A 12,913-nucleotide genomic window follows, 5' to 3' on the forward strand; every position below is an offset into this window, starting at 1 on the left:
TTCTGTTATAAAAATAGTACCATGTGCTATGGACAATACTGCAAAGGATAAACACCTATATAGATAGACCTCACTAACACAGCGGTCAGTACTCGAGACATGAAACATATACATATCCAAAAGTTGATCTTTTAGTTTTCTTTCCTTACAAGTACTATACTTACCTATCTTTCTGTACTCAGTGCACCTCTTGCCCTCCCCACCTCTCTACATTAATATACACCTAAGCTAACTTCTATATGTATATATGTGGGCAGGAGCACACAGAGATAGGAATCCTCCTTAAGGGACAAACCTAAACCACAAACAACCCATACCTATACCCCATATAACCCCTCCCATATATTATTCCCTCCCCCTCCTCCAGAAATCCAACTATCCTTTCACCCCTCAATCCCATGCCTGATATCCCCACCACATTGTAACTCTTTAACCCAGTTCTTAATCCATTAGACCAACCTCCTACCCCAACGAACCAGTACCCACTACTCAAGTAAAGAGACACCCACTCAAGCTCTCACCTCGTTCCCGGCAAGAAAATACAACCAACACCTGACTGACTCATGCAGTGTGGCCCTCCTAATCACCTCTCCCTAACGGGGACTGTGGCTTGATACTGGAACTAGCTCCAAAGGACCCCCACTGCAAGAACTCTACCCAAGACCTCCCTGCCTGGTCCACACACCTCACAAGAAAATCTCAAAAGACAATGGGGATGCCTATATTTTCATCATAAAGTATAGACCTATATAGCATTACCTCTTACCCTGTTTCTCCCCAAATGTAAAATAATCTCCTGTTTCACTTCCTCCTTGTATGTTTTTTTTCTTTCTTTTTCTTCTTTTCTTTTTTATTCTTTTAATATTTTTTTTTGTTTATTTTTGGGCCACTCCTGGCTATCTGCTCAAAAATAGCTCCTGGCAGGCACGGGGGTGGGGGGGGGGGAACCACATGGGACACCTGGATTGAACCAACCACCTTAGGTCCTGGGTTGGCTGCTTGCAAGGCAAATGCCACTGTGCTATCTCTCCGGCCCCTTTTCTTTTTTATTCTTGTCTGGTTTTTTTGTTTTGTTTTAGTTTTAGTTTAGTTTTTTTTTTTTATTATTTGTTTTTGCTTCTTTTGGGTAACTCCAGGCAGGACTCAGAGGGTGCACCTGGCTCTGTGCTCAAAGATCGCCCCTGATGGGCACGGGGGACCATGTGGAATGGCGGGATTTGAGCCACCGTCCTTCTGCAGGAAGGACAGACGCCTTGTCTCTATGCTATCTCTCCTGGACCCACTTTATTCCTTTAATTATGTCTTTTATTTAATCTTTTCTTTTTAAAAAAAGAAACTTTTTTCTTTAGATATGTGTGAGCATATATATTTTTAGTTTTTGGCGTGTATCTGTTTTCTTCTTTCTCCATCCCCAAAAATCCACCAGCAATATAATGTAGCACCACTTCTTCCTGCAAAGACATATTAAACAAAGGGGAAATTTTACGTGTAAAAACAAGCTCTTTTATACTAGGGATAAGAACTTATACTTCTGGGCCGGGCGGTGGCGCTAAAGGTAAGGTGCCTGACTTGCCTGCGCTAGCCTTGGACGGACCGTGGTTCGATCCCCCAGTGTCCCATATGGTCCCCCAAGCCAGGAGCAACTTCTGAGCACATAGCCAGGAGTAACCCCTGAGCGTTACCGGGTGTGGCCCAAAAACCAAAAAAAAAAAAAAAAAAAAGAACTTATACTTCTTTACAACACAGGGACATCTCCCACCCTGAACGTATGTCATGTGGAACCAACTTAGACTCCAGGGAACTAGACACCTACCATCCAGCCTTGACTCCTGGATCCCAGACATAGAAATGACAGAGCTCTCCGCAACAGCTTCAGGAACCAAATCCCCTCCAGGGCACTCATAATGCTGCTCTGATGCCAACGTGCACCAGTTCTAAATTTATAACCTGACAACTAGGAAATAGGAACAACTTGATCTAAGAGCAAGTTGTCCTTCCTCTTCAGCCAATGATAAGACAAAATCAGAAAACATGTCACCCTTTGACCTGAGCAAAAGCCAAGATTGCTATATACAGATGATGGTTGTTAAAACCAGGACTCGACAGTACGCATCCTGGGACCAACAACAACAACAACAGCAACAAAAAGCTCTAGCCTAGCTTTTGGTCTACGATCTGTTCAACAAACAAGATCTCCAACTCCAGAGGTCTGACTGAGACAACCGCAACTGAACAGGTCTTCAGGAAACATAACGAAAGACTATCTATCCCAAGGCTCCATCCTAGGAGCAACATAATGACCAAGACCACCAATTACAGAAGATGAATAAAAACGACACTGAAGAAGCAGAACTCCTAGAACCACAAAGAAAGACTCCATCATAAACTCCATTCCTTGAGATGCACAGTCACCAAGATCTCTTGATACAGAGGTTTGATTTTACCATCCAAGATGAAGCAGAAGTCTTCCATACACCACAAAAGCACCGAGGGGAGAGTAAATGATCATGCAAGGAGTCTACAATTAATCCCATGACAGTATACTTCAGGGGTGGAGAAACCCTGTAACTCCTAGGCCAAGGGAATTTCCTCTATAATATCCCCAATACTTAATGTGCCTATGCAGGTGGAAAAAGAAAAAAAAAAAACACAAAATAATCACCTTTCCACACATTTATTTATTGATTGATCGATTTTTGACGTCTTAGGTGTAGATATTGAAGTTGATATCTCCAATTTTATTTTATTTCATTTTATTTTATCTTATCTTTTTCTTTTTGCACTCCAGTATGATTTGATTTCAGAACCAAGACTATTGTGTGGTGCTTGTCTTTATTGCTGTAGTGTTCACTAGATATTTAGTTTGATATTTCTTTCTGTATTGTTGTGGTGTTTCAATTACCTTTTTCATGTCCTCTCTCAAACTGAGGTTGAAAGACTGTAGAAGGTCTCTGCCCATTTTCAAAGTATTTGACTTCTTTTTTTTATTTTTTCTTATTTTGTACTCCATTTTATTGCTTTTCTTTCCTTCAAACAAAACCACATAACTCGATTTATCTAGCTCCACCTCTTAAATAGAGGGGGAAACAAGGGAGGGTACCAGGACCAAACAGATATATAACCACTAATAGTAAGCTAGACAAAGAAGGAACCACCTACTCTAGCAGTCCAGGGAGCGATGGTGGGGTATATGGGTTGCAGAAAGGGAACTGGAATGGGACGAGGACAAATTTGGTGATGGGTATTCCCCTGATTCAATGTTAATATGTACCAAAAATACTACTGTAAAAGATATGTAAGCCATTATGATCACAATAAAAATTTTAAAAAAATAGTACCATGCAACTTTTCTAAATGAAAATTGTTTCAGACTTTATCCTTGGGGAGAGAGAAGAACTATAAAGTCATAATAAAGTGCAATAAAAATATTTTTATAGTTGTCTTGATTTCCTTGATAGCAATAGTTCTTGAATTTTTGAGTTGCATCATCCTACCTTCTAACATTTAGAACTTAGAATCAAATAATTGACAATAATTGGCAATTGAAAATTATGTATTTTGGGGCCAGAACAATAGCACAGTAAGTAGGGTATTTGTCTTGCAAACTCCTAGTTTCGATTCCTAGCACCCTGTATGGTCCCCTGACCCTGCCAGGAATAATTTCTATGCAGAGCCAGGAGTAACCCTTGATTGCCACCAGATGTGGCTCCAACCCCCCAAAAAATATATATATGTGTGTGTATTCTGGAGCCAGGAAGATAGTACAAAGGATAGGTCACTTGTTTTGCATGCGGCTGATTCAGATTCAATTTCTAAAACCCTGTACTGATCTCCTGAGCCAGGAGTAATGACTGAGCACCAAGCTAAGAGTAATTCCTGAGCATCTCTGGTGTGAATGCAAAACAAATGCCCAAAATTATATATTTCTATATAAATTCCATAAGTCCAAATTTGTGTATTTATTCACCTGCTTCTGTGTATTTATTTACACAAATAATACAAAAACACTAATTTGGGGTGGGAGAGATAGTATGGAGGTAGAGCATTTGCCTTGCATGCAGAAGAACAGTGGTTCAAACCCCGGCATCCCATATGGTTCCCCCGAGCCTGCCAGGAGTGATTTCTGAGCATAGAGCCAGGAGTAACCCCTGAGCACAGCCAGGTGTGGCCTAAAAACCAAAACAAAAAACAAAATACTAATTGGGGGGCTGGAAAATAGCATGGAGGTAGGGCATTTGCCTTTCATGCAGAAGGACCGTGGTTTGAATCCCGGCATCCCATATGGTCCCCTGAACCTGCCAGGAGCGATTTCTGAGTGTAGAGCCAGGAGTAACCCTGAGCGTTACCGGGTGTGACCCAAAAACCAAAACCAAAACAAAACAAAACAAAACCAAAAAAACACTAATTTGAAGACATATAGGTACTGCAAAGTTCATTGCAGCATTATTTACAATAGCCAATATTTGGAAACAACCTCAGTGTCCATCTATCAAAAAAATATTGGCATAGGGCCTAGAGATAGTAGATTGTAATGCAGGAAGGTTTTTCTAGCACCTCATAAGTCACCCCCAAAGTCCCACTATATGTAAGTAACTCCTGAGGGTAAAGCCAGCAGTAAGCCCTGAATACCGCTGCATGCAACAAAAGACAAAAATATTACATAATCATATATGTATTGTCATTTGGAATAAACAGCATGGATAGAGTTAGGAATGAATATGGTTAGTGAAATAAGAATGATAAAGACAATGCAGTGTGACAAATTATCCTATTTGTATATGGTACATATAGAAACAATATAGACAAATAAACTAAATCAAATACAACTAAAATTTGGGGCTGGAGCGATAATGCAGCTGTAGGGTGTTTGCTTTGTACGCAGCTGACCCAGAACAAACCTCTGTTCAATCCTATATGGTCCTCCAAGCCAGGAACAATTTCTGAGTGCATAGCCAGGAGTAACCTCTGAGCATCACCAGGTGTGGCCCAAAAAACCAAACAAACAAACAAACAAGAAATAGAACTAAGACTTTAGGGCCAAATTGATAGTTACAAGAATTGAAGAAAGAAAAGGGATATGAGTGATTCAAGTAAAGAAGTTAATGTAGGGGGCCAGTGAGATAGCATGAAGGTAAGGTGTTTGTCTTCCATGCAGAAGGACCAGCATCCCATATGGTCCCAGCAAGAATTGAAGAAAGAAAAGGGATATGAGTGATTCAAGTAAAGAAGTTAATGTAGGGGGCCAGTGAGATAGCATGAAGGTAAGGTGTTTGTCTTCCATGCAGAAGGACCAGCATCCCATATGGTCCCCTGTGCCTGCCAGGGGTGATTTCTGAGCGTAGAGCCAGGAGTAACCCTTGAGCAGTGCCGGGTGTGACCCCAAAAAAAATAAAAAATAAAAAAAGAAGAAGAAGAAGAAGTTAATGTAGGGATCAGAGTGATAATGCATAGTGGGTAGGGCATTGCCTTGAACACAAATAACCTGTGTTTAATCCTCAGCATCCCATCTTGTTCCCCCCAATCCCCTGCCAAAAGTGATTTCTGAGTGGAGAACCAAGAGTAACCCCTGAGCACCACTGGGTGTGGCCCAAAAACAAAAAGAAAAGAAGTTAATGCTAGAGATATAATTGTATTTTTAGGAATGAATTTCATGTAGCATTTGCGAGATTGATTTAGAATGATGCACTCTTAAAACACACAATGTTGGAACCCGGAGAGATAGCACAGCAGTGTTTGCCTTGCAAACAGCCAATCCAGGACCAAATGTGGTTGGTTCGAATTCCGGTGTCCCATATGGTCCTCCGTGCCTGCCGGGAGCTATTTCTGAGCAGACAGCCAGGAGTAACCCCTGAGCAATGCCGGGTGTGGCCCAAAAACAAAACAAAACAAAACAAAACAAAACAAAAAAACACCACACAATGTTAGAATGCAACACCACTTCGATTTAAAAAAAAGTTTTTTAATTACAGTTATCCTCAAGCAATCACATATGATTTCATTTCAAATTTCAATGTTATAGTCATTTTGAAATTAACTGTCTAGATCCCAACCCCATCATCACTACTAGGAACATTAACAAATAACATGAGATTTTTCTTTCAGAAATTATCTTGAACTTCTATTTGTTGTCTACTTCAAAACTCTGCAGAGGGCTGGAGATATAGTCTAGATAGTAAGGCAGTTTCCTTGCACACAGTCAATTATAGTTCTAGATTGGCACTATATATATTCTCCTAAATGCCATCTCTAGTAATCCCTGAGCATAGAGCAGAGAACACCACTAAATGTGTCCTAAAAACTGGGCCCGGAGAGATAGCACAGCGGCGTTTGCCTTGCAAGCAGCTGATCCAGGACCAAAGGTGGTTGGTTCGAATCCCGGTGTCCCATATGGTCCCCCGTGCCTGCCAGGAGCAATTTCTGAGCAGACATCCAGGAGTAACCCCTGACCATCGCCAGGTGTGGCCCAAAACCCAAAAAAAAAAAAAATGTGTCCTAAAAACGAATAAAAAATTGTATATTTTAAACTTCAATATTTAAAATATATGAACTTAAAAACATCATATTGAAATTTAAATATACCTTTAGCTAATAAAACATTATGTCAATTATATCTCAGTACAATCCAAGGCAAGCCACAGATTGGGGAAAATTAATTATCTCATAAAGGATTTCTATTCAAATGCATAAAGAACTCTTATGATTCATCAAACAAGCAACTTTTTGAATGAACAAAAGATCTAAATAGACACTTAACCATAGAGAATCATCCTTAGTTAATAATCTCAAGAGAACCAGTTCAATGTCATAAATCATCAGAAAAATGTACATTAAAAACACAATTCCGGAGAGATAGCACAGCGGTAAGGCATTTGCCTTGCATGTGGCCAATACAGGACGGACCCTGATTCGAATCCCAGCGTCCCATATGGTCCCCTGAGCCTACCAGGAACAATTTCTGATCACAGAGCCCGGAGTAACCCCTGAGTGCCACCAAGTGTGACCCAAAAACAAGCAAGCAAGCAAACAAACAAACAAAAAACACAATGCCGTGTCACAGCACATCCACCTCAATGGCTACTCAAAATAATAAAGACATCTCCAAATATTGGTGAAAATCTGAACATATTGCATCACACTCTTTTCTGATGGAAATATAAAAGGTTCCAAAGCTTTGCAAACCACTTACATTTCCCAAAACCACTACAGGATATGTTTTAAGTAATACATAAATATACCATCTAACCCAATAATTACAGTCATTGGAATCTGTCCAACATACATGAACTCATAAGACCACATAAAGACATGAATGAATATTTACAGAAGCATTTTATACAATGACAAAACAATAGAAATGTACTGTTGACGAATGAATAAAGGAAGAGGACCGTATCCCTCCATGGATACTATTTAGCAGATAAAGTGAGTGGAATACCTGCTAAATTTGTATACTACATTGATAACAACTGTCACAAAGGAATACGTCCCCAAATTGGGAATGATATGAAAGAAATCAAATGCTAAATGATACATGTTATAATACATTTTATGTGATATACATTTGACCTTAGCCAAAAGGCTGAGGAGCAATATATATGAAGCAGACACACATTAAAAACAAAGCATCATGAAGGTCCTAAAACTGGGTTGCAGTGATAGCTACACAGTCCATAAGTTTACTACTACTCAAAAATGGGTAAAAATAACATTGATTCTGTGGTCTTTCCTCTGGGACTCATTTTCTGGACATACATTCCTTCCATTTCATTCTTCCAAGTACACCTTTACTGTGTTTGAGAAAGCAACCATCTACTTCAAGTAATTCAAGCTGATGAATTGAGCACTATAGATAAATATCATGTAACTACAATCAATGTGTTTGGATAGACACATGGATAGTCAGGAGTAAAGTCAAGTCAGGTGGACTGAAGTGCTTCTGTTCTGCCTCCCAAATTCCTGAGACTTTACTAAAGCTATACCATGAAAACCTGGATAAGAAACTTCCTAACAGGTCAGGTGACACTTCTGAGAATCATGATAAAGAAAGTGATGTTCTTAAACCATTGATTGAGAAACTATTCAAATACTGAGGAACTCAACTGACACATTCAAGCAGAAAAGATATAGACATAGATATATAAGACACATATCAATGACTAAGTACTTAAAAAGTTCCTAGAGGGGCCGGGCGGTGGCGCTGGAGGTAAGGTGCCTGCCTTGCCTGCACTAGCCTAGGACGGACCACGGTTCGATCCCCCGGCGTCCCATATGGTCCCCCAAGAAGCCAGGAGCAACTTCTGAGCGCATAGCCAGGAGTAACCCCTGAGCGTCATAGGGTGTGGCCCAAAAAAACAAAAAAAAAAAAAAAACAAAAAAACAAAAACAAAAAAAGTTCCTAGAACACAATCCATCATTTCCTGCACAGCATTTTCGTTTAATGTGTGTGCAAAGACCAAGAAGGCAAAGTAAGTTCTCTACCAACTCTAGACCACTTATAACCAGAGAGCAAAAATTGGCTTAGGATAGGGATCCCCAAAGAGGCTCTCATTTTCTTGTATTCATCTCCCAGTAAAGAGGCACAAACCCAGAATAAAGATGAGATCTCTGGAGAAACTCCTGAGGGCATGTGAGTAACAGACACTGCACGAGGCTTACTCCACTATGTTGACGTTTATATTTGTGTGTGTGTGTGTGTGTGTGTGTGTGTGTGTGTGTGTGTGTGTGTGTGTGTGTGTGAGTGAGTGTGTCCTTGACACGGAGAGACTCAGATTCTGTGCTCTTGCAACATGGACATAGTACCTCCACCATAACTCTTCTCACTGGCACCCCCATTCTACCACCAATTATAGAATGCTCAAAGTCGCAGACAGAATTTTCAGAAGACAAACAGGGTTTCCTGCCAGCTTATCAATAGCAACGCACCCCCACAACCCCGACCCAGGCACCAGAAGCACATCATCTGACTCAGGTCACAGGCGACAAGGTTCACCATGATAGTCAGCCCTGGGAGCCCCCTCCTGGCAACTCTCAGCAGTGCTGCAGTGAAGATGGAAGTCCAGGCCTCAAAACCTACCATGAAAGTAAGCTCTGAAGGCTTCCAAAGAGTTTCAATGCTTCCTTGGCTTTGTCACCAACTAGCAGGGCCCTGACCAAAATATAAACCACCCTGTACCGGAGCCCAACTGCTCAGAGGAAAAAGACCAGTCATCTTAAACTTTATTCGTTAGCGGAGGCGGGGAGAAGATGGGGGGCTGGGGGAGGGGCACAGCGAGCTAAGCCCAGATTTATTCCTAGGTCTACACTCAAAAATTACTCCTGGGGGAACAAGAGAGATAGCACAGCGGTAGGGCGTTTGCCTTGCAGGACAGAAGGTGGTTCGAATCCCGGCATCCCCTATTGTCCCCCATGCCAAGAGTGCAGCGCCAGGAGTAACCCCTGAGAGCTGCTGGGTGTGACCCAAAAATACCAGAAAAAAAAATTCAGTCCTGGCAGTGCCCAGGAGGGCATATGAGATATTGAGGTTCAAACTGCGGTTGGGGGGGGGGCAGGAAGATGGCGCTAGAGGTAAGGTGTCTGCCTTGCAAGCGCTAGCATAGGACAGACCGCGGTTCGATCCCCCGGTATCCCATATGGTCTCCCCAAGCCAGGGACGATTTCTGAGCGTATAGCCAGGAGTAACTCCTGAGCGTCAAACGGGTATGACCCAAAAACAAAACAAAACAAACAAACTGCGGTTGGTCACATGCAAGAAAAAACACATTATCCACTGTATTATCTATCCAGCTCCATGATTTTACACATCAGCATAAATCAATTCGGGGAAAGATGTTTACAGAATTATTAGGTATCCTTTTTCAGCAGTTAGGAAATTTAAGTAGCACTAAAATTGAGAATATATTCTACAAAAAGTAACAAAGTGGATAAATATGTAGTTAATGCAGAAGAGGAGGCATAGAGTTTTTGGTGTTGTGTAACTGTAAAATTAACTCCTAATCCAAAATCAGTTTGGGTCCTTTCTCTTATCACTTAGGGGAGCTGGCTGCACCCTCCTGTCAGTAACCACACAGACTACGGAGCCACACAGACGACACACTTCATCTACACACACATCTACAGGCCAAAACCAACTCACTTTGGTTGATCTTTTCTGAAAGGAATTCATCCAAATTTCATAAAATTTGGGGGGGGGTTATATGGGGGGGTCACACCCGGCAGCACTCAGGGGCTACTCCTGGCTCTATGCTCAGAAATTGCCCCTGGCTGGCTCAGGGGACCATATGGGATGCCGGGATTCGAACCACCGTCCTTCTGCATGTAAGACAAACGCCTTTTCTTCATGCTATCCTTCCAGCCCCCAAATTTCATAAATTTAACCAAAAAAAAAAAAAAAAAAAGAAACATTTTGTTTGGTTGTTTGTTGTTGTTTTTTAAGCCTCTTTTTATTTTTTTTTGGTTTTTGGGCCACACCCGGCGGTGCTCAGGGGTTACTCCTGGCTGTCTGCTCAGAAATAGCTCCTGGCAGGCACAGGGACCATATGGGACACCGGGATTCGAACCAACCACCTTTGGTCCTGGATCGGTTACTTACAAGGCAAACGCCGCTGTGCTATCTCTCCGGGCCCCTGGTTGTTTGTTTTTAGGGTCACACCCGGCAGCGCTCAGGGGTCATTCCTGGCACTGTGCTCAGAAATCGTTCCTGGCAGGCTCAGGGGACCATATTTCCGGGATGCCGGGATTTGAACCACTGTGTCCGACCTGGATCGACTGAGTGCAAGGCCAAACACCCTACCACTATGCTATCTCTCCAGCCCAGAAACACTATTTTCAAAACTTTATTTGTTGATTGATTCATTGATTGGTTTCTGGGCCACATCCAGTGGAGCTTAGAGGTCACTCCTGACTCTGCACTCAGAAATCGCCCCTGACAAGCTAGGGGGACCATATGGGATGCCGGGAATCGAACTACTATGTCCGACCTGGGTCAGCTACATGGAAGGCAAACACCCCACCACTCTATCTCTCCACCCCCCATGAAGGAAACACTTTTGAACTAGTAGGTTAGGTCAGATGCTCGCAAGTGAAATTCTTTATTCAGTGCAAGAGACAATAATCCCTTCCAGCATGCAAGGAGTCAACAGTTCTTGGTTGGGCCGTTCTGACAGAATCAACATCAACATGGCTTCCTTGTAGCACCTCGGCGTAACATGAGTCAGCTGACTCATCCGAGCCAAGGCCTCAGTGGGCCCCCGCCGGTGACCCCTTGTGGCATCTCTACAGGCACTTCCGGGGCAAGGCCTCATGGGAGATGGGCTGCCTTTGGCCTGGGAGTCTCCCCATCGGGCACTTGTTCTGATTCCAGGCCTGCCTCGTCCTAGCCGGGTGCACTCAGAGCAGGTAAGAGCCAGGAGCAGTCGGAGGCTAAGTGGCCACTGGTGCTCTGCAAGGCCCAGCGGAGGAGCCTCCCCTGGTACCTGGGTCCAGGTCACCCTGCAGCCATCATTCCTGGGGACCTGCCGGAAAGGGTGGGGCTGGGCCTAATTGTGCTTCTAGGCTGTGATTGGTGCCCGGGGAGCCGAGGCCTGCTCCTCTCCTCTCGCGTGAAGACTCGCTTTTAAACCGCGGCCCATCACCCGCAGAACTCAGACGCCACTCCACACTCCGAGAAGGAAGCACGCGCGCTCTGAGGACTTGGTTGGAGCGGTTCCAGAGCGGGCTTCAAAAGGGACTCCATCCTGCAGCGCAACCCGCCTGGCACGAGGTCCACCGTGCTCAGGTCGTCTAGCTTTGCAGCCACCTGTGGTCCTGTCCGTCCGTGCATGTGAGTTATGGGGAGTCGGCCCCGCAGCCCCGGCCTTGACTCTGCTGCACCTCTCTGCACAGAGCCTGCATTTGGACCACGTCCTGCCAAGCGGCCCAGACGCCAGGAGCCCGCCCCAATGGAGGTCTGCACGGCGCCCGATGTGCAAGACTCTGTGGAAGCCCCAGCCGCCGGGCCGCGCATCTCTGTGCTGCTCTTGGCCAAGGACGCGGCCGTGAAGGTGCTGCTAGACCACGCCGACCTGCTGCTGCAGCCGCAGCCCACGGATGCCCTGCGAGTGTGCCTCCCGGGTCACACCCTCATCCTGATCCCCGAGGCCCTTGTGATCGGGGCAGAGCACCAGGCCGGGGGAAGCCAAGGCCACTTGCCCGATGGCCTGGAACCCCAATTTTCCCTGGGCCCGAACGGGGAGGTCTTGAGCATCCAGCTGGGAACCTTTCGCGCTGATTTCCCAGAGGAGCCCACCATGGCCCCGCCACACCCCTTCTTCCATCAGCAGCCTCTGGCCCCTCTGCCTGGGATGGAGCCGGCAGTGGACTCTGTGGTTGAGTATCCTGAGGCAGCCGAGGGGCCTAGCATCAACCCTACTGGTGCCATCCAGCAGCTCGGGCTTCGGGCTCCCACGCCGAGTCCACCCAGAAGATCTCGAGGCCCCTGCTTCAGCCTGCGCTTACACATGCTCCAGGCCCGCAGCGACTCAGAGCTGCAGCCCCTACCTGCCTCTCCCAGTCCAGAGGTCCAGAAGCCCCGCAAGAGTTTTCCCGGCCGTCCTCCTTGCAAGGCTCGCAAGCGCCTCTTCCAAGACTGAACTGGCTTCCACCATCTTGAAAGTCGTCTAGGGACCAAGAGACCCTCACCCCACATGGTAGCAGCATGTGCCTTGCCACTGGGGAGAATGGACAAAAGCAGTTTTCTTTGTCTGTGTGTGTTATTTAAGTAGGCTGTGTTACATAAATAATATATAAATACAGGTTTTGAGGCCGGAGAGATAGCATGGAGATAAGGCGTTTGCCTTGCATGCAGAAGGACGGTGGTTCGAATCCTAGCATCCCATATGGTCACCAGAGCCTGCCAGGAGCAATTGCTGAGCTTAGA

At 44.6% G+C, this 12,913-nt stretch overlaps 1 protein-coding gene across 1 annotated transcript; it reads left to right on the plus strand.

Moving 5' to 3' along the window:
• Positions 1-11,936: 11,936 nt before the first annotated feature.
• Positions 11,937-12,626, plus strand: LOC126011835 (proline-rich protein 23B-like). The gene has a single exon (XM_049775608.1). It carries the CDS (start codon positions 11,937-11,939, stop codon positions 12,624-12,626), a length of 690 nt encoding a protein of 229 aa, XP_049631565.1.
• The last annotated feature ends 287 nt before the right edge of the window (positions 12,627-12,913 follow it).

Source organism: Suncus etruscus, chromosome 6 (assembly GCF_024139225.1).
Source record: "Suncus etruscus isolate mSunEtr1 chromosome 6, mSunEtr1.pri.cur, whole genome shotgun sequence".
Lineage (NCBI taxonomy): Eukaryota > Metazoa > Chordata > Mammalia > Eulipotyphla > Soricidae > Suncus > Suncus etruscus.

Excerpts from the sequence above, each read along its gene's own strand:
- LOC126011835 (XM_049775608.1), top strand. The coding sequence starts at position 11,937 with ATGGAGGTCTGCACGGCGCCCGATGTGCAAGACTCTGTGGAAGCCCCA.